General features: G+C 55.6%; 1 protein-coding gene across 1 annotated transcript; it reads left to right on the top strand.

Moving 5' to 3' along the window:
* The first annotated feature begins 1,716 nt into the window (after positions 1 to 1,716).
* On the top strand, positions 1,717 to 22,522 carry CLCNKA (chloride voltage-gated channel Ka). The gene is made up of 19 exons (XM_084821989.1): positions 1,717 to 1,943; positions 4,635 to 4,763; positions 6,458 to 6,586; positions 7,209 to 7,348; positions 7,877 to 7,954; positions 8,369 to 8,447; positions 9,741 to 9,866; positions 11,099 to 11,183; positions 11,285 to 11,386; positions 12,160 to 12,244; positions 12,937 to 13,110; positions 17,631 to 17,700; positions 18,038 to 18,148; positions 18,826 to 19,039; positions 19,687 to 19,820; positions 20,585 to 20,685; positions 20,846 to 20,929; positions 21,173 to 21,259; positions 22,189 to 22,522. The coding sequence occupies exons 1-19, from the start codon at positions 1,808 to 1,810 to the stop codon at positions 22,234 to 22,236; spliced, it is 2,112 nt and encodes a 703-aa protein (XP_084678115.1). The 5' UTR covers positions 1,717 to 1,807; the 3' UTR covers positions 22,237 to 22,522.
* The last annotated feature ends 68 nt before the right edge of the window (positions 22,523 to 22,590 follow it).

Below are 22,590 nucleotides of genomic sequence, written 5' to 3'. Positions count from 1 at the left end.
AAGTGACTAGCAGCCATTTACTTACTGGGGAGGGCACTGAGATCCTGCTCCTACCAACATAGCCCTGTTCCATGATTCTGTTTTTTGGTCACGCAGGAGTGCCACATGGAATTCTGGAAACCACAAAACAGGTGTGAGCCCCTGTCAATGAAAACAGGTTCTGGGATTTTTAATATTCTTGATCAAATGACCACCTGGGAGTGGGAGGAGGAGGAGGAGGAGGAGGTGAGCGGGAGTCAGAGCAGGCTTGCTTGGGCCAGTTCCAATATAGGCCATGTTTCCTCATGGCCTTCTCTGGGCAGCTCTCTGGCTTTCATTTGCTGGCCAGCTCTATCTAGTGTGGGTCAGACTTGTTCGCTCAAGGGCATTTTCTGCAGGGCCCACAAACACTGGTGTTTGGTTAGAGGTCAGAGAGGGAGGAAGGGAGGGAGGGAGGGAGGTGTGGTGGAGAGGAAGCTGGGGAGACAGGTGTGTGTTACCTGGCCAGTGCAGGTGCACAGAAAGAGGAGACTTCAGAGGACATCGTAGTTGCTGTGACACCAGAGGCGTGAGTCTTTTAAACATTCCAGGACTGCAGTCCTATTTGGGGTGGGCTGGGGGTTGTGTGTGTGGATAATTCAGGCTTCCATCCTCTGCACTCTTACCTGGAAGTAAGCTCCATTAAATACAGGGACTTACTTGTGTGTAAACATGCAGGGGATCGCATCATCAGCCTTGGGCACAGGGGAAGGAACTGCGCTTGTCGGTTGCAACACAGAGGGCAAGAGCTCTCAGCACAAACCCCTGGTTGTTTCTCTCCCCTAAAATTTGTGGGGCCCAGACTGTTTTATTGAGATTAACTGTCCTAATTTGGTGGATTATCATCAGTTGTTGCTGTCTGTTTCTAAAGAGCCCTGGAGTTCCTATTTTAGGTAGAAAGAGAAGACAGGAATGTTACCATATTTTAAATAAATAACTTCATTTTAGAATAAAATTCTTTCAGACTGTGTAAGGGCTCAGTTTTAATTGTGGCACAGCAACGAGCCATTTTGTGCATGATCCCATGCAGGTTTACTTGCAAGGAACACCCTCTGGGTTGAGTGGGGCTGACTTCCAGTGCCTCAGATTACAGACTCCGACACTTCATAGATTTATTTATTTATTTATTTCTATACCGCCCAATAGCCGAAGCTCTCTGGGCGGTTCACAAAAACTCTGGGCGGTTCACAAAAACCAGATGTATATATTTGCAGATTATAAACCAGCCTCTCCCAACCTGGTCCCTTCCAGATATGTTGGACTGCAACTCCCATCATGCCCAGCTAGTACGGCCAGTGATACAAGTTGTAGTCCATGGCACCATGTAGTGGTAGGCTGTTAAAAATGATAGTCATCTTCAACAGCATCCCAGATAAAATGATCGGTGCCTACCTGGAGTTCCACCTGCTTCTATTTCTCCCTAATTCCAGGTGTGGATGGGTGGGCCGTAACTATCAGTGAAGAAGGGGAAAGGCACTCTCTGTATGCATATAGGTACCCTTTCCTTCCTTCTTCTTCTGCTCATTCCATGGTCAATGCATAGCAGGACCGAGTTCAAATCCCCTGTGGCTCAAACAAGGCCCCTTCCCCAGCCCCAAAGAGGGCCAAAGATAGAGTGAGGGGCTGAGGGGCCTTCTTTGTTCCCTCTTGCAGCTCAGCGCTTGCCAACAGGAGCACAGGACCCCTGCTTCGATCCTGCCACTTTGGCTTCCCTCGGATCAGCTCCTCCTCCTCAGCCCACACAGTCGCATCCAACTTTGGCAGGGTTGGTCGGCCCTGACAGCGGATCATGGAGGCAGAAGGAGTGCCCAAGGCTTGCAAAGAGAAAGATGTAGCCAAGGATGAGGAGGATGAGGAAAAGGGCAGGTTTCTAGCCTTGGAGAAAAACTGGAGACCCTGGCCAAAAACACGGAGGAAGGTCAGAGGTAAGAGGAGGGGCCCAAATGGGTGGGAGCCCCCAGGGACACCATGCCCCCTGCGCTGATATCTCAACTTCCCACCTCTTCTGGGCTGGCCTCCGAGGAACCCGCCTGGGCTTTGGCCTTACATGGGACTCTCTGGGCCCGTCCACAGGACCAGGGATCCTGGGGTAAGGAGCCCGGAGGCCCCTGCCTCTTCCAGAGCCAATGTGGGTCAGCTTTCCTCTGCTGCTCCTCCAGCTTGGAGCTGTATTAAAATAGGGAGGGGGGCATTGGAGGGGTTCTTTTAGGACCAGGATCCAAGAAGCATTGATAACTTTTAAGGCAGAAGTGTTAGGAATCATATCTTTGATTACAAGCCCTGTGGGGCAGATCATCTGTCAGCTGATAGTCTTATAAAGTGCCATCTACAAGGGAAGCAGAATTAATGAGCAGAAAAAACAATAGAAGAGTTAAGAATTAGCCTGCCGGGTTAAATACCACTCTCCTCCATTCAAAGCCATTCCCCAGTGGGGGGGGGGGGTGATGGGGGGGGAGCAGAAATCAAGTCAGAAATTGGTGGTTCCTTAGAGAGCAACATTAGCTCACCCACCATGGGAATGTGTCTTTGCGCAGACGCTGCAGGAGCAGCTGGTTTCAGAACCACAGCCCTGCAGGTTGAAGATGGGATGCTGTCTGTCCCCCAAACCAGCACCCTGTCTTGCCAGCAGACACCCTGTCCAAGCAGCCAGGGGCCCGCAACCTAGACAGGATCAGGAGCCATGTTTTGTGGAGACAGGACTCAGATGCCCAAAGGGGGGGGGCACCGGTGGATTTAGCAAACTGAGACACTGGACAGCCATTCTGCCTCCCCCCCCCCATTGCCCATCTACCCATTTAAAGGACCTCTTGCATGGCATAAGACCCAGGCTGTGCCTGTTTTTCCTGCCGCTCCCCCAGGCAGAAATGAACCCATTTGGTGCTCAATGACCTGGAAAGGAATCTGAGCCCCACCCCCCAGCCGCCTCCACCTGGGATTCTGCAGGACTTGGCGGAGAGGAGGGGGGCTTTTCTACTTCCAGCAAGCTCATGATGGGGGCGGGGCAGGAAGAGAGCTCTGATATTTGTTCATTAAAAAAAAGCCAAAATAGCTGTGCTGGTCCATGAGGCAAAATAAAATAAAATAAAATCCAAAATCCACCATTGGGCAGAACCTTTATTAGGACCAATCCAAATTGTACAAAATTGTGCCAGCTTTCGAGTTCTTCAAAATTCTTCATCAAATTACTGTCTACCAGCTAGGCTGATTAAGAGTTCTAGAGAACTCAAAAGCTGGCACATTTTCTGTGCAATTCAGGTTGGCCCTAATAAAGGTATTGCCCAATGGTGGATTCTGATGTTTGTTGTCTCTCTCCCTTCTCCTAGCCCCACAATTGCGTGGAGGGTGGGTGCAGAGACAGATGGCATGGTCGAGGTTTCTAAAATGACGCACTGTGTGGAGAGAGACAGAGAGAGAAGTTTTTCTCCCACCTCTTATAGTACTCCTCCTTGCAATAATCCAGTTAAACTGATTGCCAGGAGATTCAAGGTTGACAAAGGAAAAAGATTTCTGTACACAGTTCACCTATGGAACTCAAAGCCACAAGATGCAGCTGGCTTAACCAGCGCAAAAAGGAGAAATTGACCCATTCATGGGGGAAGGTGGGTCTATTCGGGGCTGGACTCGATGGTCTTACAGGCCCCTTCCAACCCTACTATTCTATGATTCTGTTAGGCATGGCAGGAAAGCGGAACCGCCCTGTTCCAAGCCAGACGACCACACAGCATTGTTTACCTGCAGTGGTGCAGTGTTAAATTCCCATGCACAAGCACTCACCCTGACAGCTCCCCATAGCCAGGCCCCCAAGGAGAGCCACAAAATGCAGGCTGCCCTGTTAATCCACATCAACAAAACAGTTCTAGCACTTTTCATCTCTACCAGGAGCAGCTCTTTTGTGAAGAAAATGGGCCTTAATTGCCCATTCCAGACCAGGCCACCCCAAAATGCTTTGCATCGCAACAGGGAACCTATATTGTTGCTGGGAAAATTCGTCTCCTCCCTCCCCCCCATGTTGCAACCTCACCATCCTGGTGGTTCAGGGGATTTACAGAGAGTCGTGCACACACTGGGATTTCCTCCAGGATACTCGGAGAGGGCTGATTGTCTATGATCTGTGCCTCTGTTATCTACGTGGACTAGCAGAGACCATCCCTTTCATGCCTCTTATGCTTAGCTGACATCAGCCTCGCCATCGCCATCACGTCTTCGCTGCCTTTCTCTTTAGAACAGTCCCAAGCTGACTTACAACACATTTATTAAAACATACAAAATATAAAATAGCCAAAACAATTTCCCATTAAAAATACCAAAACGGAGCGAAGCATCAGTACGGGCCGTGACCCACAGGAGGCGTGTTCTTGGCCTGTCTGGCGCGGAGGACGTGCTGCTCTGTCTGTCTCCGGACATACAGTTGGTACATCTCGAATCCTCAACCTGGTGGTGGACTGGACTAAACAGCTTTGGCTCGGGTTACATGCTCCTACGCCGGCCGACCCCCCTTTGCAGTGTCGGGGGGCACCCCCTCGCCCGCCTCCCCTCGCGGGGGCCAAGTGGGGTCCTCTGGTGGGCGCCGTCGGTCTCGCGCGGGGCTCACGCTGGTCCCCTGCCACCCCCTGCAGGTTGCCTGGAGTGCGTCAAGGCCCAGCTGTTCCGCGTGGGCGATGACTGGTACTTCCTCTTCGGCCTGGGCGTCTTCATGGCCCTGGTCAGCTTTGCCATGGACTTCACCGTCTCCAAGGTGGCCAACGGTAACCCCTTCCCAGCCAAGCCTCTCGCGGCCGGGACAGGGCCCCCTCCTCTGGCTTTGCTTTCTCACGCTCCCCCACGGGCAAAGCCGTTCCCAACCATGCACTTTCCCGATGTGTTGGACCAGAACTGGCGTGCTGGCTGGGGATGGTGGGAACCGTAGTCCAACACATCCGGAGTGTGCCAGTGTGAGTTTTGGTGCTGGCCCTGATGGAGGAAACAGAGAGAGGTTTTTCTCTCTCGCGAAGCGAGTCGGTGAGGGAAACGGATGGGCGGGAGATCCGGAGAAGGCGAAAGGGAAGGGTGTCTTTATCATCCAGGGGTGTTAAACCTCTTCGATCCTGCCGCCAAAACACCGGTGTGATGCTCTTGCCCCCAGGAATGAGGCCTCAGGGGCGGCACTTTAAGCTTTCCCAATGGGGGGAAAAACTGCACAGAAGCTGGGAAAGGATTGGTGGTTGGGGGAAAGGGGGTGGGGCCAGGAAAGGGGCAGGGCCACCTAGGAACCCAGGAGGGCCAGATCAGGCCCACAGGCAGGCCAGATTTGCCCAAGAGGCTGGAGGTTCAACACCCCTGTTCTACTGGATGCAGCATTAACGGCTGGAACTCACCGTGGCAAGATGGCGTGAGACACTGATGGCTTTGAAAGGAGGGGTGGAAAATGCAGGCAAGGCCAGAAACCCCAGGGTCAGAGGGAGTCCGCTGGGGAGCGACATCAGGAGAGGAGGGCTCTTGCCCCCACAGCCTCTGTCTGGGCTGCCTGGAGGCACCCCACTGGCCAGGAGGGGAGACGAGGGTGGGGTGGACTGGAACAGCACACTTGGCTGCGATTCAGCCGGGCTCTCCCAGTGTCCGTAACCTTGGAAGAGGACAGAGTTGGACCAGAGGGTTAAACACGCACTGCATTGAGGGCAGATTTTTTGCCTAACGCTCCGTGGAGAAACGTGGCTGTTTGACCCCCGTCAGCTACTCAAAGGCCTCCCGCGCTTTTAAAGATCCCCACCCGGCCCCCACCCCCTGTGTGCCCAGAGCTCCCTCCCACAGCACCCAGGTGTCACCACCTCCTTCTCTTGTTTATTTAATTTTAATGGATTAATTTAAGAAATATCAACATCTTGCTTTGGGGGCACAGAGTGGCTGCCAAGGTGGCTTTGCAGCACTGCTGAGGACAAGAACCCGGCAGAACAATTCAACGCATGGTGAGCACATGCCTCCCTTAAGAACAGCCCCTCCCAATCGGCCACCTTCCAGATGTGTAGGACTGCAACTCCCATCACCCCCAGACTGGGGAATGATTGGAGTTGTCATCCAACACATCTGGAGGGCTGCTTAAGAACACAAGAAGGGCCATGCTGGATCAGAACAAAGGTCTATCTAGTCCAGCATTTTGTTCCCACAGTGGCCAGCAAGATGCCCGCATGGGAAGCCCACAAGCAGGACAGGAGGACAACCACCCCCTCCCACTCGTGCTCCCCAGCATGCTGCCTCTAACCCTGGAGGTACTACGTGGCCACTGTGACTAGTGGCCAGTCCTTGAAAGCCACCGCAAGAGCGGCCTTTCCCACAAGGCCTTCGAAAAGAACTGGGACAGCACAAAACCTTGTGCTGCCCAGTGCCAATCCCAGCTCGGCTGCAGCAGCCGTCCGGTGCCTTCCGGCACATCTGTAGATTTCCTTTCCCTGTGCCGGCCCTCTAGCCCACGCGTGGCTTTACCGAGAGATTGGGGACTACCCGGTGCTGAAGTTCCTCTGCTGGACAATGTACCCCGTCGCGCTGTCGGCTTTCTCCACGGGTTTCGCGCAGAGCATCACCACACACTCCGGGGGTGAGTCTGGGCGGAGCCATGGCTGGCTCCTGCGGCCGTGGGGCTGAGTCCGGCCGGCCTGGGCCACTGGCTGCAGCCCCCCCTGTCTGCCCCCTCTTGCTGCCTCCCTCCTTGGCCCATGGGCACTTTTCGCCTGGAGAAGGAAGTGCTAGAGGGGGACACAGCAGCAGCCTTTAGGCCACACAGATGACGGAGCACGCCTCCTCGCTGCTGCTCCCAAGGGCAGGGCTGCAGCTGAGGGGTGGAGGCAGCAGGGGAGCCGATGTCAGCTAAATGACCGGGAAACATCCTGTGCGAGGGCCATTCAGCAGGGGACAGAGGCTGCCTCGGGGTGGGGTGGGGGTTCTCCCATGCTGAAGCTATCTAAGCAGATGGCTGGCCACCTGTCAGGCAGGCTGCAGCTGCACCCTGCATTGCAGAGCTTGCCTCGGGCAGGGGCTGGACTAGATGACCCCCAAGGGTACCTTCCGACTCTCGGATTCCATGACCCACTGAAGGCAAAGGAGTGTGGCAGCTGCTCTGCCAGCGCCAGGGAGAGGCGTAGGTGTGCCCAGCCTAGAGGGGCCCCGGAGGGGCAGAGGACCCGGCAACCCTCCTTTCTCTGGGCACTTCTTCCGGCCAGGCTCTGGCATCCCCGAGCTGAAGGTCATCCTGACGGGGGTCATCCTGGAGGAATACTTGGCCATTGAGAACTTTGGGGCCAAAGTCATCGGGCTGACCTGCACCCTGGCCTGCGGCAGCACCATCTTCCTCGGGAAAGTCGTAAGTGCCCAGCTGGCTGTGGGGGGTGGGGTGCGGTAGCAGGGCTCCTGGCCCCGGGACTTGGCCCATGCGGAGGGCTTTCCATTTTCTTTGTATGACTGTGTCAACCATTGGAAAACATCTGTGGATATTTTTAAATAGAAAAAAGGCTTCAGAACAGGGGTGCGGAACCCCTTTCAGCCAGAGGGCCGCATTCCATTGCAGGGAAGCTCTCAGGGACCGCCTTCCAGTGGTGGGCAGAGCCAGAGGCAAAAGGGGTGGGCCCTCAAATACCAGCCTATTGTAGCTTAGGCTCCTGCTGCCAGTAAGGAAGCCTTAGGGGAGGCATCTCAACCTTTTAAATTGGGGGGAAAATTTGCACAAAAGCTGGGAAATGATTGGCAGTCAGGGTAAAGGGGGAGGGGCCGGGGAGGGGGCATGGCCATCTAGGGAACTCCAGAGGGCCGGTTTTGCCCCTCAGGGCTGAGCCTGAACACCCTTGGTCTCAGCACTCGGCATACAATCCTCTGTGTCTCTCCTCTCTCCCAGGGGCCTTTTGTCCACCTCTCCAGCATGATCGCCGCCTACCTGGGGAAGATTCGGACCAGCGTCTCCGGGGAGTATGAGGTCAGGACAAGGAAGCAGCCATGCCCTCCAGGGGATATGCAAGCCCAGGGAGGGAGCCCTACTCTGGATTTCTTAAAGTGGGTTGTCTGTTAATACAGCGTTCAGAAACCTCTGCATTTGCAACTGGAGCAGTTGAAAAAGTGGTGCCTGCACAGACCCGCGGACACACAGACGCAATATTTTCAGTGCTTGCTTGGGGGGGTACATGGGGATCGACACCCAATTTATTACTGGAAAGGTGTTTGTTAAACTGGATTGCCTGGCGCAGCTCCTGAGGTTTTGGCCTGAGCTGTGCGTGCATAAGCGTCATCCAGCCGACACACATTTTGGAGCTACCGTGAATTCCAATGAAGCCACGTCGGCCGTGAAACACAGCAAGGGCCATCCCAGCATGCGCCTCTTTTCTCCTCCTAGGATAAAAGCAAACAGAACGAGATGCTGGTGGCAGGAGCTGCTGTCGGCGTGGCAACCGTCTTCGGGGCTCCCATTAGTGGTAAGCTGTCCATTAGTGGTCAGCGGGGCTGTGCAGACAGACACATGCTGCAAGCAGATACTCAGAAGGACCCAGCGATGTGGGCTGCACTCTGGGTGGTGCTTTCGTTGGAAGAGTGCCTCGGCTGTGCCTGTCATTAGCTGTTGGCTTGAAAAACATGAGCAGGTGCCGGGTCGGAGGTGCGTGGGCACAGAAGCAAGCACGCAGGCTAGCCAGACCATCACTTTGAGCTCTCCAGGGGCTCAGATTCAGTAAACCACCTGGCAAATGGGTAGCCAAGTTCACAGCATTTGAAGAAAGTGTTTGGCTTTGCTCTAGCAAGCACTTCACACCTTGCTAGCTACAGAGTCAGGTTCAAGGTTCTTTTGTTAACATGCAAATCCCTGAATAACTCACGACCAGGGTACCTAGCAAAGTGCCTGCCCCTATAGACACCCAGCCATCCTTTAAGGTCCTCAGGGGAGGGCTTATTCATTCTGTGACCAATGGAATGCTGCTATGTGACATTTGGAAAGCGGGACCTTCTCACTGGTGGCACCCACCTCTGGAACACCCTTCTCCATGCGATTCTGGAGGCAGGAAGCGTGGTGAGTTTTAAACGCCACCTGAGAATGTCCCTGTTTATGCAAGCTTTCCCTGGCTTGTATTTATTTATTATTTATTTATTAGTAATATATACTGCTTAATACAGTAAAATGCCTAGGCAATGGTCATGAGGCAGCTCCCTTTGTTTTCAACTGAAGGTTTTAATGGTTTTTTAATTTATTGGTTCTGTTACTTACTTATCTTTGTTGTAGCTGAAATTGACTGGGTATTTTAATAGTGATTTTTGAAAATACTTCGGCATGCAAACCGCTTAGAAATGTTGTTATATCAAACAGTATTTTTATTGTTTAGTAGTTACATAATAGCAAACATACTATTATGTTTGTATACTGCCCAACTGGTAAATGCCCAAGGGGCAGTATGCAAATATTATCAAGTGATTCATTAATAAGGCAAGAGATGTAGCAGGTCTGGGATCAATTGGTGGCTATTCTTGGGCCAGGTTGGGCATATTGGTTAGGAGGTGCTGAGCGCTGCCTTAAGGCGCGATCCTATGCATGTTTAGGCAGAAGAAAGTCCTACACCCCCCAGCATTGCCCAGCCAGCATGGCTGGCTGGGGCATACTGGGAGTTGGAGGCCTTTTTACCGCGAAAGCATGCGTAGGCTGGCACCCTTGGTGGGCCTCTAAAAGAGGCTTTGCCACCCAGCCCTTCCTGCGCGGTAACATGGTGCCTGGTCCCACCCAGGGGTGCTGTTCAGCATCGAGGTCATGTCCTCCCACTTTGCCGTCCGTGACTACTGGAGGGGCTTCTTCTCGGCCACCTGCGGAGCCTTCATGTTTCGCCTGCTGGCCGTCTTCAGCAGTGAGCAAGGTAGGAAAAATGGGGCGAGGACCCGGAGCAGAGGTGCAACAAGCTGATGCTCGAGACGGCTCGGGAAAACTGAATCGGGCGGGGGGCGAGGCTGGTTCATCTGGAGGCACACTGGCATGAAAAGTGCCTCTTGCCCTTTACTTTCTCTTGCACTGTCACATGCAAAGAGAGGGAGGGAGACACGGAAAGGCAGTTTCAGCCCTGATGCATGGAAACACTCTAAACTGGCCGCAACCCCCCAGGAGAGCGATCTTGAGAAGCTTGCTGAAAATTCAAAACGCTCCTTGTACTGCAGCAAGAAAAGGGGGAACGTTTTGTGTCGGGGAAAGGATGGAGAATGAAACAGCGAGTAGCATGATAATAACGTCATGATAGAAGTCAGGCCTCATGAGCTCCCTCTCCTTTGACCCCCCACATTACTATTCCCCCCCCCACTTCTTTCTCTGCCACATGTAGACATTTTGGGGGAAGGCGGGGCCCTGCCCCAGGGGCTGCAACAGCCATGGAGAGCAGGTGACAGACACCAGGCAGGCTGAGATGCAGCCAGCACCGGGGAAGTGACTCAGAACGCCTCCCAGAGCAACTGTTTCTGGAATTAAATTTGACCTGTGTCATCTCCCTCAATTTGCTTCACCAAAAGCAAAGGGGGCTTGGCCTCGGATCGTTTTGGGGGCTTTCATGGCTCGCAGCCCCCAGCCTGGCGATGCCAGTCCTGGACATGGTTTGCTAAATGTGCATATTTAGGTATAAATTTGCCTGTGCAAATTTCATGCGGGATTTGTGTCCTATGGCCCTGAACCCTGAATCTTTTAAGAGCCTAACAGTCCTCCTGGCTGGACACCGCTGGCATGGCAGGATCACGCCGCTGGGATAGGGCAGAGGTGGTGAGAGAAAGTGGAGAGGAATTACACGGGAGCGAGGAAGCAGCCTTGGACCAGACGAGGCCCAACCCCGGGTCTGTCTCGGCCAGTGCTGCTGACCCTGACCTGCAGCAGTGGCTCTCCAGGGTTTCCGGCAGGGTTTTTTCCAGCCCTACCTGGAGATGGTGCCGGGGATCAAACCGGGGACCTCCTGCCTGCAAAGCAGAGGGGCCACCCACTGAGCTAGGGCCCTTCCCCTCGAAAGCTTGGGAGGGGAAAACCTGGGTGTGGGAAGAGTGACAGGGTCACAGGGACACGGGCTGTATTCTTGCATCGTGGTCACTTTTCCATCTCCTGCTTTCTCCCTGTCAGAAACCATCATGGCGCTCTTCAAGACCAGTTTTAAGATCGATTTCCCCTTCGACCTGCCGGAGACCTTCCTCTTCATGTTCCTAGGGTGAGCGGGGGTCTCTCCCCATGCCTGCAGGGCATCTGGGGGGAGGCCGGGGGCGCAGCCACAGAGGGGGTCACCCGCCTCAGTGCTGCTGTCCTTTGCAGCGTGGTCTGCGGAGCAGCGAGCTGCGCCTACCTCTTCTGCCAGCGCTGGTTCCTGGGCTACGTCCGGAGGAATCCGATGACAGCCACGCTCCTGGCGACAGAGTAAGCATCCGGGGGGAGGAGGCTGCTCAAGAGTCAGCCACCGCAGGAGCGGGCCCATTTGCAAGAAGGGTGTTTGTCTGCGCAGGACGTCAGGCCTCTTGCAAGGGGTGACTGATGGGCATCAGACACACCTCTCCGCTGCCTCAGTTCCGCACTCTGTCAAATGGGAATAATCGTGGCCTGCCTTGCAGGGTGGTTACAAACAAATAGCGGCAATAATTCTGCTCTCTGTGTTTCATGGTGCTCCTTTGCTCCTCCTCCACAGATCTGTGACACTGCAGGTTGCAAAACCAGGCTGATTTCCGATTTTCAGAATCCAATGAGGGCAAATGAGCAGGATGTAGAATACATCTAGCAAACATGAATCCTGCACAACATACTTTGAAATTTTGTTTAGGAGGGGGAGGAAATCCATATCGGCTAACATTTTCGAGTGAGCCCTGTACTGCCCTAAACATTGTAAAAATACAAAAACAAACCCCAAACCTTGAGTTAAAAAAAATGTATGCAAGGATTCAAGTTATACAGAACGCTTTGCCACTTTCTGCCAGATGGACGACCTTTGTGTCATCTCTAAAGCCTACCAATTTCTCCATCAGTAGAACCTGGCCCAGGAACAGAAATGAATGTTCTGCTTGCCACAAGCCAGGGATTCTGCTTTAAATGGTGTATGGCTTGCAGATTCCCAGGGGAATTAGCTTTGTGTCAGTAAATCTGGCCTTCCTTTTTGGGTCTTGAAAAATAACCCTGACTTTTTTTGTCTGCTTTTCCAGGAAACCCCTCTATTCGGCACTGGTGGCCCTCCTGCTCTCATCCATCACCTTCCCGCTTAGCCTGGGCCAGTTCATGGCCTCCAGGGTAAATATTGGTGATTACCTTCTGCCTCCCTCCTTCCAAACAGAGGGTGTCCTGGAGCAATACAGAGTGGCCTTCTCTTGCCGCTAAACAACCATAGCTTGCTTGCTTCTACTCACCTGCGGGCAAGGGGTGTCAGGCGCTGGGCAGGCGACAGAGTGAGAGTCTGGTGAGGCACAGAGAGAACTTCCAGGCTACCCTCAACAAGAGATTCATGATGGTGGCCGAGTGTCCTGTTCTGTAGCTCCTTGAGGTTCGCAGGAGAAGCTGGTAGCATCGGCTAGTCAGATCAAAGCAGGAGAATATGACCTTCGATAGCTCCAAGAGGGCCCCTCTAGAACGGGAGGATGTTGCCTCAGGAGGGAGCAAAAGCCAACTGAAGCCTGGTTTGGCTGATTGGACTATTAAAGGGCCCTCACCTGATCTTGTAGCCTGTCTGAGAGGCTGGGGAGATGGAGGTTCTGCGGTTAACTCATCCTCTGAGCCAGAGGACGATGGCACAGCTGTGTCCTCTGGCCAGGAGGGCCCTGAATAAGGCACTAACTGCCCTACCCTGAGGAAGCAGCCTGTGCCTCATCCTCATCAGAGCCTCTCCTGCACCGCAAGGTCTGATGGCTCTGTGGGGAGGTGGGTGACAACGGGTGCTTCTCCTGGCACCGCCAGACCTTCCAGATAGCCACCTTTCCTCCCTGCAGCTGAGCATGAAGGAACTCCTCACCTCTCTCCTTGACAACCACACCTGGAGTGTCCTTTCCCAGAATGCATCGCTGGCCAGGCCTCTTCAGGTTGACCCCGATGGCCTGTGGCTTGAGTGGTGGGACCCAAACATCACCATCTTTGGCACGCTGGCAGTCTTCCTGGTGATGAAGGTATCTGGCCTCTGAGACGCCCAACAAGGATCTTCCTTCTGTCAGTCTCCCTCTACCAGGGAGCTGGATTGGCGCATCTGTGCCAGGGAGGTCTCTTCTCTGCCTCGTCTCTGTAGGGCTGGGCTTCCACCCCACTATGCACTGGCCTTTGAGGGCAATTGGGAAGATTTGAAAAGAGTGCCAAATTTCTTTTCCTAGAGATCTGGGGTGCTTCCAGATGGAGGTGCCATGGCTCAGTGGCAGAGCCTCTGCTTTGCATTCAGGTGGTCCCAGGCTCAGTCCCTGGCAGCATCTCCAGGTAGGCCTGAGAATCATAGAATAGTAGGGTTGGAAGGGGCCTGCAAGGCCATCGAGTCCAACCCCCTGCTCAGTGCAGGAATCCAAGTCACAGCATCTCTGACAGATGGCTGTCCAGCCTTGTCTTGAACACCTCCAGTGTGGGAGAGCCCACCACCCTCCCTGGGTAATTGGTTCCATTGTCGTATTGCTCTAACAGTCAGGACGTTTTTCCTGATGTTCAGCTGGAATCTGGCTTCCTGTCACTTGAGCCCATTATTCCGTGTCCTGCACTCTGGGATGATCCAGAAGAGATCCTGGCCTTCTTCTCTGTGACAACCTTTCAAGAACTTGAAGAGCGCTGTCCTATCTCCTCTCAGTCTTCTCTTCTCAAGGCTAAACATAAACATGCCCAGTTCTTTCCGTCTCTCTTCATAAGGCTTTGTTTCCAGTCCCCTGATCATCTTCGTTGCCCTCCTCTGAACCCTCTCCAGTTTGTCTGCATCCTTCTTAAAGTGTGGTGCCCAGAACTGGACACAGTACTCCAGATGAGGCCTAACCAGTGCTGCGTAGAGGGGAACTAGTACTTCCTGGGATTTGGAAGCTATGCTTCTATGAATGCAGCCCAAAATAGCATTGGCCTTTTTTGCAGCCACATCACATTGTTGGCTCATATCCAGCTTGTGATTGACAACAATTCCAAGATCCTTCTCGCTTGTCGTGTTGTTGAGCCACATATCCCCCATCTTGTAACTGTGCATTTGGTTTCTTTTTCCTAGGTGCAGAACTTGGCATTTATCCTTATTAAACGTCATTCTGTTGCTTTCTGCCCAGCGCTCTAGTCTATCCAGATCACTTTGAATTTTGTTTCTGTCTTCCAAAGTATTAGCTATCCCGCCCAATTTTGTGTCATCTGCAAATGTGATCAGCATTCCCTGCACCTCCTCCTCCAAGTCATTAATAAAAATGTTGAAGAGCACTGGGCCCAGGACCGAGCCCTGCGGTACCCCACTCGTTACCTCTCCCCAGCTTGAGAAGGTCCCATTGATAAGCACTCTTTGAGTCCGATTCTGTAGCCAGCTGTGGATCCACCGGATCGTTGTTTCTTCTAGCCCCCTTCGAGCTAGTTTGCTCATCAGGAGATCATGGGGCACTTTGTCGAAAGCTTTGCTGAAGTCGAGGGATATGATGTCTACAGCATTCCCATGGTCTACAAGGGAGGTGACTTGATCAAAGAATGAGATCAGGTTCGTCTGGCAGGACTTGTTCTTGACAAATCCATGTTGGCTTTGAAATCCATGTTGGAAAGACCCTTCTCTGCATGAAACCCTGGAGATCAGCTGCCAGTCAGTGTAGACGCTATTGAACTAAACAGACCAAGGGTCTGACACTGCATGAAGAAGCTTCCTATGTTCCTATTTAAATCAGCCCTTTATTCAGAATCATGAGGACTACAAGCTTATTTTTAGTGGAAGGACCATAGCTCAGTGGTAGAGCCCCTGCGTCACATGCAGAAGGCCCCAGGTTCAATCCCAGGCAGCATCTCCAGGTAGTGGTAGGAAAGACTCCTGCTTGAAACCCTGGGGAGTTGCTGCTGCCAGTCAGTGTTGACAACACTGGGCTAGATGGACCAAGGTGGGTCTGACTCAGTAGAAGGCCGCTTCTGATGTTCCTATGAAGGGCTCCTAGCACTACCAGTCACAAGGCCTCATGTGCCAATTCCATCTCTTTTTCCTTAATGGATTTTCTGCGGTAAAGAAAAAGATGGAGGGATGCTAGGAAAGCAGGTTATGAGTGAAAGATGACAATGTCTGGACCCTCTTGGGAAATTCTGTGTATGAGGCAGGGCGGTGGCACTATAAAAACCTCATTTGGGAGCACCCCGCAAACAAAGATCTAGCTGCTTTGTATTAATCAAATCTGGAATCCAGCCCTTCTCCAACCCTCCTACAGCCCCGTTTTCTAGGTCCTATCTGAGGTTCTTTCTCCCCTCCTCCCTGTCACCCGCCTGCCTCTTTGGATCCTTGACGTTCAAGACACTCCCTCCCCACTGGCTGGGAATGATGGAAGTTGTGCTCATAGAATCATAGAATAGTAGGGTTGGAAGGGGCCTACAAGGCCATCGAGTCCAACCCCCTGCTCAATGCAGGAATCCAATCAGAGCATCCCTGACAGATGGCTGTCCAGCCTCGTCTTGAACGCCTCCAGTGTGGGAGAGCCCACCACCTCCCCAGGTAATTGGTTCCATTGCCGTATTGCTCTGTCACTCAGGAAGTTTTTCCTGATGTTCAGCCGGAATCTGGCTTCCTGTAACTTGAGCCCATTATTCCGTGTCCTGCACTCTGGGATGATCAAGAAGAGATCCTGGCCTTCTTCTCTGTGACAACCTTTCAAGTACTTGAAGAGTGCTATCATATCTCCCCTCAGTCTTCTCTTCTCAAGGCTAAACATGCCCAGTTCTTTCAGTCTCTCTTCATAGGGCTTTGTTTCCAGTCCCCTGATCATCTTTGTTGCCCTCCTTTGAACCCTCTCCAGCTTGTCTGCATCCTTCTTAAAGTGTGGTGCCCAGAACTGGACACAGTACTCCAGATGAGGCCTAACCAGTGCTGAGTAGAGGGGAACTAGTACTTCCCGGGATTTGGAAGCGATGCTTCTATGAATGCAGCCCAAAATAGCATTTGCCTTTTTTGCAGCCACATCACATTGTTGGCTCATATTCAGCTTGTGATCGACGACAATTCCAAGATCCTTCTCGCTCGTAGTGTGGTTGAGCCACGTATCCCCCATCTTGTAACTGTGCATTTGGTTTCTTTTTCCTAGGTGCAGAACTTGGCATTTGTCCCTATTAAATGCCATTCTGTTGTTTTCTGCCCAGCACTCCAGTCTATCCAGATCACTTTGAATTTTGTTTCTGTCTTCCAAAGTATTAGCTATCCCTCCCAATTTTGTGTCATCTGCAAATTTGATCAGCATTCCCTGCACCTCCTCCTCCAAGTCATTAATAAAAATGTTGAAGAGCACTGGGCCCAGGACCGAGCCCTGCGGTACCCCACTCGTTACCTCTCCCCAGTTTGAGAAGGTCCCATTGATAAGCGCTCTTTGAGTCCGATTCTGTAGCCAACTGCGGATCCACCGGATCGTTGTTTCATCTAGCCCACTTTGAGCTAGTTTGCTCATCAGGATATCATGGGGCACTTTGTCGAAAGCTTTGCTGAAGTCGAGGTATATGATGTCTACAGCATTCCCACGGTCTACAAGGGAGGTGACTTGATCAAAAAATGAGATCAGATTTGTCTGGCAGGACTTGTTTTTGACAAATCCATGTTGGCTTCGAGTAATCACGGCATTGTTGTCAAGGTGCTTCCAGATGGATTGCTTTATGATCTGCTCCAGAATTTTCCCAGGGATTGATGTCAGACTGACTGGTCTGTAGTTCCTAGGTTCCTCCTTTTTACCCTTTTTGAAGATAGGGACAACGTTAGCCCTCCTCCAGTCATCTGGCACTTCCCCGGTCCTCCATGATTTCTCAAAGAGAATAGACAGCGGTTCTGAGAGTTCTTCTGCCAGTTCCTTTATGACTCTAGGATGCAGTTCATCTGGCCCTGGAGATTTGAACTCATTCAAAGTAATGAGGTGTTCCTTGACCATATGCCTGTCGATCTCAAGCTGCAATCCTGCCCCTTCAGCCTGTACTTCGCCTTTGCCAGGGGGGTCATAGACCCTCTATAGACCCTCATTTTTATTTACGTAGTTGATTTATCAGTCAGTTCCAGGACCCTCAGGGTGGCACACAGTTTAAAAGCAACGAAATAAACCATACACACACCCATATAGCACAGGAGCTGCACCCCCCCACACACATTAAAACCAAGCAAAGCTATATAAAACAAGATTAAAACTAGCTACGAAACATTCCAGAATGCCTTGGCTGACAAAGACACACATCAAAGTTGGTGCCAGGCGAGCTTTCCAGGGTGGTGGTGTGCCACATCTGAGGTGCCACAACCAAGAAGTACTCTTTCTCTCTCTCTTTCTGGCCACAACTTGCCTAACTTCGGATAGTGTGGGGTGGGGAAAGACACAGGGGGCCTCAGAGGATAAGCAAAGATGGGCTTGTTATCAACCTTTGATGATGGAACCTTCACTCTCAGAAGTTGGAGTGTTTGTGAGTATTCCAGCTGGCTGCCAGTTGCTGCAGTAGTCGTGCAAAGAGACCCTCTGCCTCACCTTTCTTGCTGTTGCAGTTCTGGATGCTGATCCTGGCCACCACGATGCCCATGCCTGCTGGGTATTTCATGCCTATCTTTATTTATGGTAAGGGCCTCCAATCTTCCACCCACCCCGACCCCCAATGACCCTTGCGCTCTATCCTGGATTAGTTCTGCAGACTTAAAAAGGAAACATGGGGCTAATCCAGCTTGAAACGAGTTCAAAATGTGTCATGCAGACATGGCCTAAATCAGGAGTGGGCAGCCTCTGTGGCCCTCCGGATGTTTTGACTGACAAGTCCCCTGATCCCTCACCACTGGGCATGCCAGCTGGGGCTGATGGGAGTTGTAGGCCAGGCCAGCGCGAGGCCACGGGTGGCTGGAGGGCCCACAGGAAGCCCACACAGGGCCTTTCGCTTGTCTCTCTCTCCCTGCCCCCCCAGGAGCCGCCCTTGGGCGCATGGTGGGGGAAGCCGCCGCTGCCCTCTTCCCCCAGGGCATCGCGTCAGAGGGCTCCCTTGGCCTCATCACTCCTGGGGGGTACGCGCTGGCAGGTGAGTCCCCCACGCCTGGGCTGCCAGAGAGCAACCTTTAGCTGCTCGGCCGCTGTGAAGGGCTGTGCCTCAGCATGGCCACACCGTGGCCTGGCCGGAGCCTCCGTGGGCCTGGCCGGCCGGCCGCATGGGGCTCCGGCCCTGAACCCCTTTCCCACGCCTGGATCTATTCCCCGGAGCCTCCCCTGGGGCCAAGGGAAGGGGTTTCCCCTCAGCTTAATTGCCCCTCGGGGGGCAATTTTCAAGAGGGCTTGCAGGGGGTGGAGAAGGATGAACTCCCCCTCTGCACATGCTGCAACACCCTCCACCCCCACCAAGAAGGTGCATCTTCCTGCATGGCACCTTGGCTGAGAGAACGCACTCCCCCCGCAGCTCGGGATGCTCCGCAGCAAGGCGCAAATCAATACGCATCACCCGAGAGGATCTGGGTGCGACGTTCATTGGCTGGCTTTGCTTCTGGCGAAATTTAAGTCAGCCTTTGTCGTGGTTGTTACATTGGCCTCTATAGGTGCTAAGGAGCCCATGCAGACTCATGGCCCCAACTCTTTTGAGGGCTCTGCCACGGTGCCCCTCCTGCTGCCCCCTCCCCCAAAGAGGGCCAGGGAGACTCCCCAGGTGGGTCCTGCGAGGGGAGTCTCCTGTGGCTTCTGTCCCCCCAGCCTCTGGCCTCCCTACAGGGGCCGCTGCCTTCTCCGGCTCGGTGACGCACAGCCTCTCCACGGCCTTGCTGGCCTTTGAGATGACGGGGCAGATCGCCCACATCCTGCCCGTCACCCTGGCGGTGCTGATCGCCAATGCCATTGCCCAGAAGTGCCAGCCCTCCTTCTACGACGGCACCATCATCGTCAAGAGGCTCCCATACCTGCCCCGTATCCGCAGCAGGCACATCGGGTGAGTCAGTGGGATGGCCAGCAGGGCTCATGGCCGTGACCTGGACCCCTGGGGGTTGGGGGGCAGCCTTGGCAACCTCCCCTTTAGCCCCACCCTGCTCAGGCTTTCTGCACATGCACCAAGCCTCTCATGCCTTATATTGCTTCACATATCCCAAGGCAGAGTGTAGATTTATTGGGGGGGGGGGGTTAAACTCACGGGGGCCTTCAATAGCAGGTGTGGTATCTTCTATCCCGAAGCACTGGCTCTGGCTGGTTCGTTTTCCTGGGCTTTCACTGGAGAGGCAGCTGTCAAGTCATCAGCTGCCCTCTGGAGGGGAGAAGGGGCAAGGGAGGCAGGAGCAGGCACAGGGATGGCCAGGGCTGCTCTTCGGACTGTCCCTGCCCAGCCCCTGGGAAACGAGAGGGGAAGCAGGGCTGTTCCACCAGCTCTGCTGGAAAGTCCACTAGCTTTTTTCCTCCTCCCTCCCCATCCCTTTTTCCTTGCATGTCGTGACTTTTTTAGATCCTAAGCCTTTCGTGCAGGGACGGTCTTTTTTGCTAACTGATTGTAAGCCACCCCGGGAGCCTTTGGTGGTGGGGGGGGGGGTCTGAGGAGCAGGATAAAAACACTTTAAATAAATAACACGAGTTTCCTTCCACACACAGCTCCTACAAGGTCACTACTCAAGAGTTCATGAATACTGATTTGGTCACCCTGCCCAGGGAGGCGACATTCCTGGACATCCACAGAGTGGTCACCTCGACAGATGACCCGGAGTATCCTGTGGTCGACAACGCTGGTACTGTGGCTTTAGGACGGCAGATGGATCCAGGAGGGGAGGCAGGAGCCCCCCTGCCGCACCCTCCCTTCCACCCCCCATCGCCCCCCCCATCCTTCCTGCAGCACCAGGCTGGTTGGGACTTCTTCTAGCTGCTGGCCTTGCGGTTGTGCGCACACCAGCACAACCAAGGAGACCCAGGCGTGAAGCGGCGTTTGCCGATCTGCCCCGGTAGTCCATCGCTTTTGATGGAAATGGTGCAGGGAAAATCATAGCACTGCTGCTCCAGTAGCGGGAACAGAAAACAAGTGGGGTGGCCGGGATGCAGGGACGAGGGGAATTCTTGCCGCTTCCTGCGCGCAGGAGGCCTGGGGTATGTGGCCCAGTGCCTCCACCCTGGCCGGCCGCGCCACGGGTCGGCAGGGGCGGGCCTTTGCTGAGGGCCCCGCCAGGGGCCTGCTGCCAAGAGCCCCCTGGACCGCTCCTCTGCTTCTTCCCCAGCGCCCCCAGCTTGTCCCCCCGCCTCTCCCTGCGGCCCAGGCAACGGCGGGGGCGAGGAGACGCCGCGGCCTCCTCGCTCCCGGCGTGCCAAGCAGCGGCCGCGACGGGGAAGAGGAGCCCGCGCAGCGGGCCCGCGGCGGCGAGGAGGTGGGCGTAGCGGGGGGCGCGGAGGGGTCTCGCCCCGGGGCCCCCCAGAACCCGCAGCCAGCACCGGCCCCCCCCTCGGCGCCGCCTCCCCGTGAACGGCCCATGGCTCGGCGCCCCGCCCTCTCTTTCTCCTGCAGGGACGGCCGTGCTGCTGGGGGTGGTCCAGAGATCCGAGCTCCTCGCGTTTCTCCAGACCCACGACGACCCCCGCCCGCCCCGCGCGGAGCAGCGGGAAGAGGTGGGCCGTGCGCGGCCGCAGCCCCGCCGCCGCCTCGGGACCCTCGGGGGGCGGGGGGCAGCCCCCGTCCGGCCGCGAGCCCGCCGCGCCGCGCCCCGTCTGCCCGGCGAGGCGGCGCGCTCCGGCCCGGCGGTGCAACGCTCGTTTCCCTCCCTTGCAGCCCCCGTCGCGCCGGACCTTGGCGGGCGGCTGCGCCATCAGCCCGGTGACCCTGCAGCTGTCGCCGTGGATGTCGCTGCACCAGGTGAACGGAGGGGCCGGGCGCGGGGCAGCGCCGGGACTCTGGCTCCCGCGCCGGCCCGCGGCGACGAGGGCCGGCCCTGCCGCCGCGGGCGGAAGCTCCCGGGGCGGGCCGGCGGGCCCGGGCTGTGGGGTGCGGGAGGCCTGGCACGACGGCCCCAGGCGAGGCCCGCGGGGTGCGGCGCTGCCACCGCGGCCTCGCCCCCGTCTCCGGGGCGTTCTGAGCCCCGCTCCCTCTCTCCGGCAGGCCCACCGCCTCTTCGAGCTGCTGAGCTTGCAGCGGGCGTTTGTCACCCAGCTGGGGAAGGTGGTGGGGGTCGTCTCCAGGAATGAGGTAACCGGCCGGCTCCCTGCAGCGGGGCGGGGGTGGGGGGCGCCGAGCCCGCCCGGCCTGGGTGGGCAGGGCGCCGCCGCTTGTCCCTCGGACGCAGCCCTCTGGCTTGGGTCTCCTGTCGTCGTGCACGCGGGGCCTTGGGGAGAAAAGCCGCCTGGGCCGAACTCGCACCCCGGGCTGCGCGTCGCCTCTCCCGCCGCGGCGGGGCGGGGCGGGGCAGGAGGCGGAGGGCCGGGGCGGGCCGGGCCGGGGGCGAGCAGGCCCCAGTGCAGACCCCTCCGCCAGTACCGGGGGGCGCAGCTCAGTGGCGGAGCGCCGCTGCGGCCCTGCTGCCACCCGGCAGCACCTCCGAGGGGGCTGGGAGAGCCCCGCCCGAAGCCTGTGGGCCGCGGCAGCCGGGCGGGGCCAGGTGGGCCAGGGCCTGAAGGCAGCTCCCGGCGCCCCATTTAAATCCGCCTTCCCTCGGCGCTCCAGGGCCGCAGCGTCGAGGACGGGCCGTGGCGCGGCGGCGGCGCGCGTGCTCTGCGCGCAGGAGGCCCCCGGCCTCTCCAGGCGGGGCTGGGAAAACTCCCGCCCGAGCTCCGGAGAGCCGCGGTCGCCAGCAGGCGCTGACAAGCCCGGGCCAGAGCCCCCCGGGCCTGGCTCGGTGACGCAGCTGCCGACGGTCCTACGAAGCTCACCGGTGACCCGCTCTGTCCGCCCGATCTACCTCGCGGGCTTGTTGGGAGGATGACGCGGGGCTTGGGAGAGCCCGCCGCCCCCCGAGCTCCGGGAAGGAAGGGGAGATGCTGCTGGGAAGGGGATCCCCGCAGAGCCGGTGCCGCGGGAGCAGGGCGGGAGCTGCGGCGGCGACGCCCGCTCCAAACTGCCTGCAGCGGCAGCGCAGCCTTTGCCCGCAGCTCTGAGCCCGGCTCCTCCTCTCCCTTCAGATGCGGAGGGCCATCGAGGATCTGGCAAATCCCAAACCAGCGAAGTAGAGAGCCTCTCCTTCCCCACCGGGGCCCAAGAGCAGCCCCCAGCGTCGCGGAGAGGCGGAGGGAGCTGCGACAGGCAGCAGACGGCGGATTCCTATTGCTCGCTATTTAGTTTTCATTGCAAATTAAAAAAAAAAACCTATTTCCAAACCATTAACGTATATGGCGGGAGCCGTGGGGAAACGTGGAGAAATGGGGGGGGGGGGTAGATATGGCTTGCACTTTCAAAACCTTGCACGCACACACACACACACGAAAAAGCATTTACTAAATAACCATGAAAGATTTCAAAAAACACTCTTTTTTGCATGGTAGTATTGGGGCTGGGCTGAAATGCCTGCCAGATTCACCATCTGA

Source organism: Heloderma suspectum, chromosome 15 (assembly GCF_057233095.1).
Source record: "Heloderma suspectum isolate Gila_16-S chromosome 15, 16-S_ref, whole genome shotgun sequence".
In the NCBI taxonomy this organism is placed as follows: domain Eukaryota; kingdom Metazoa; phylum Chordata; class Lepidosauria; order Squamata; family Helodermatidae; genus Heloderma; species Heloderma suspectum.
Note: the sequence above shows the minus strand (reverse complement) of the source record. Positions and strands in the feature narration are given on the sequence as shown.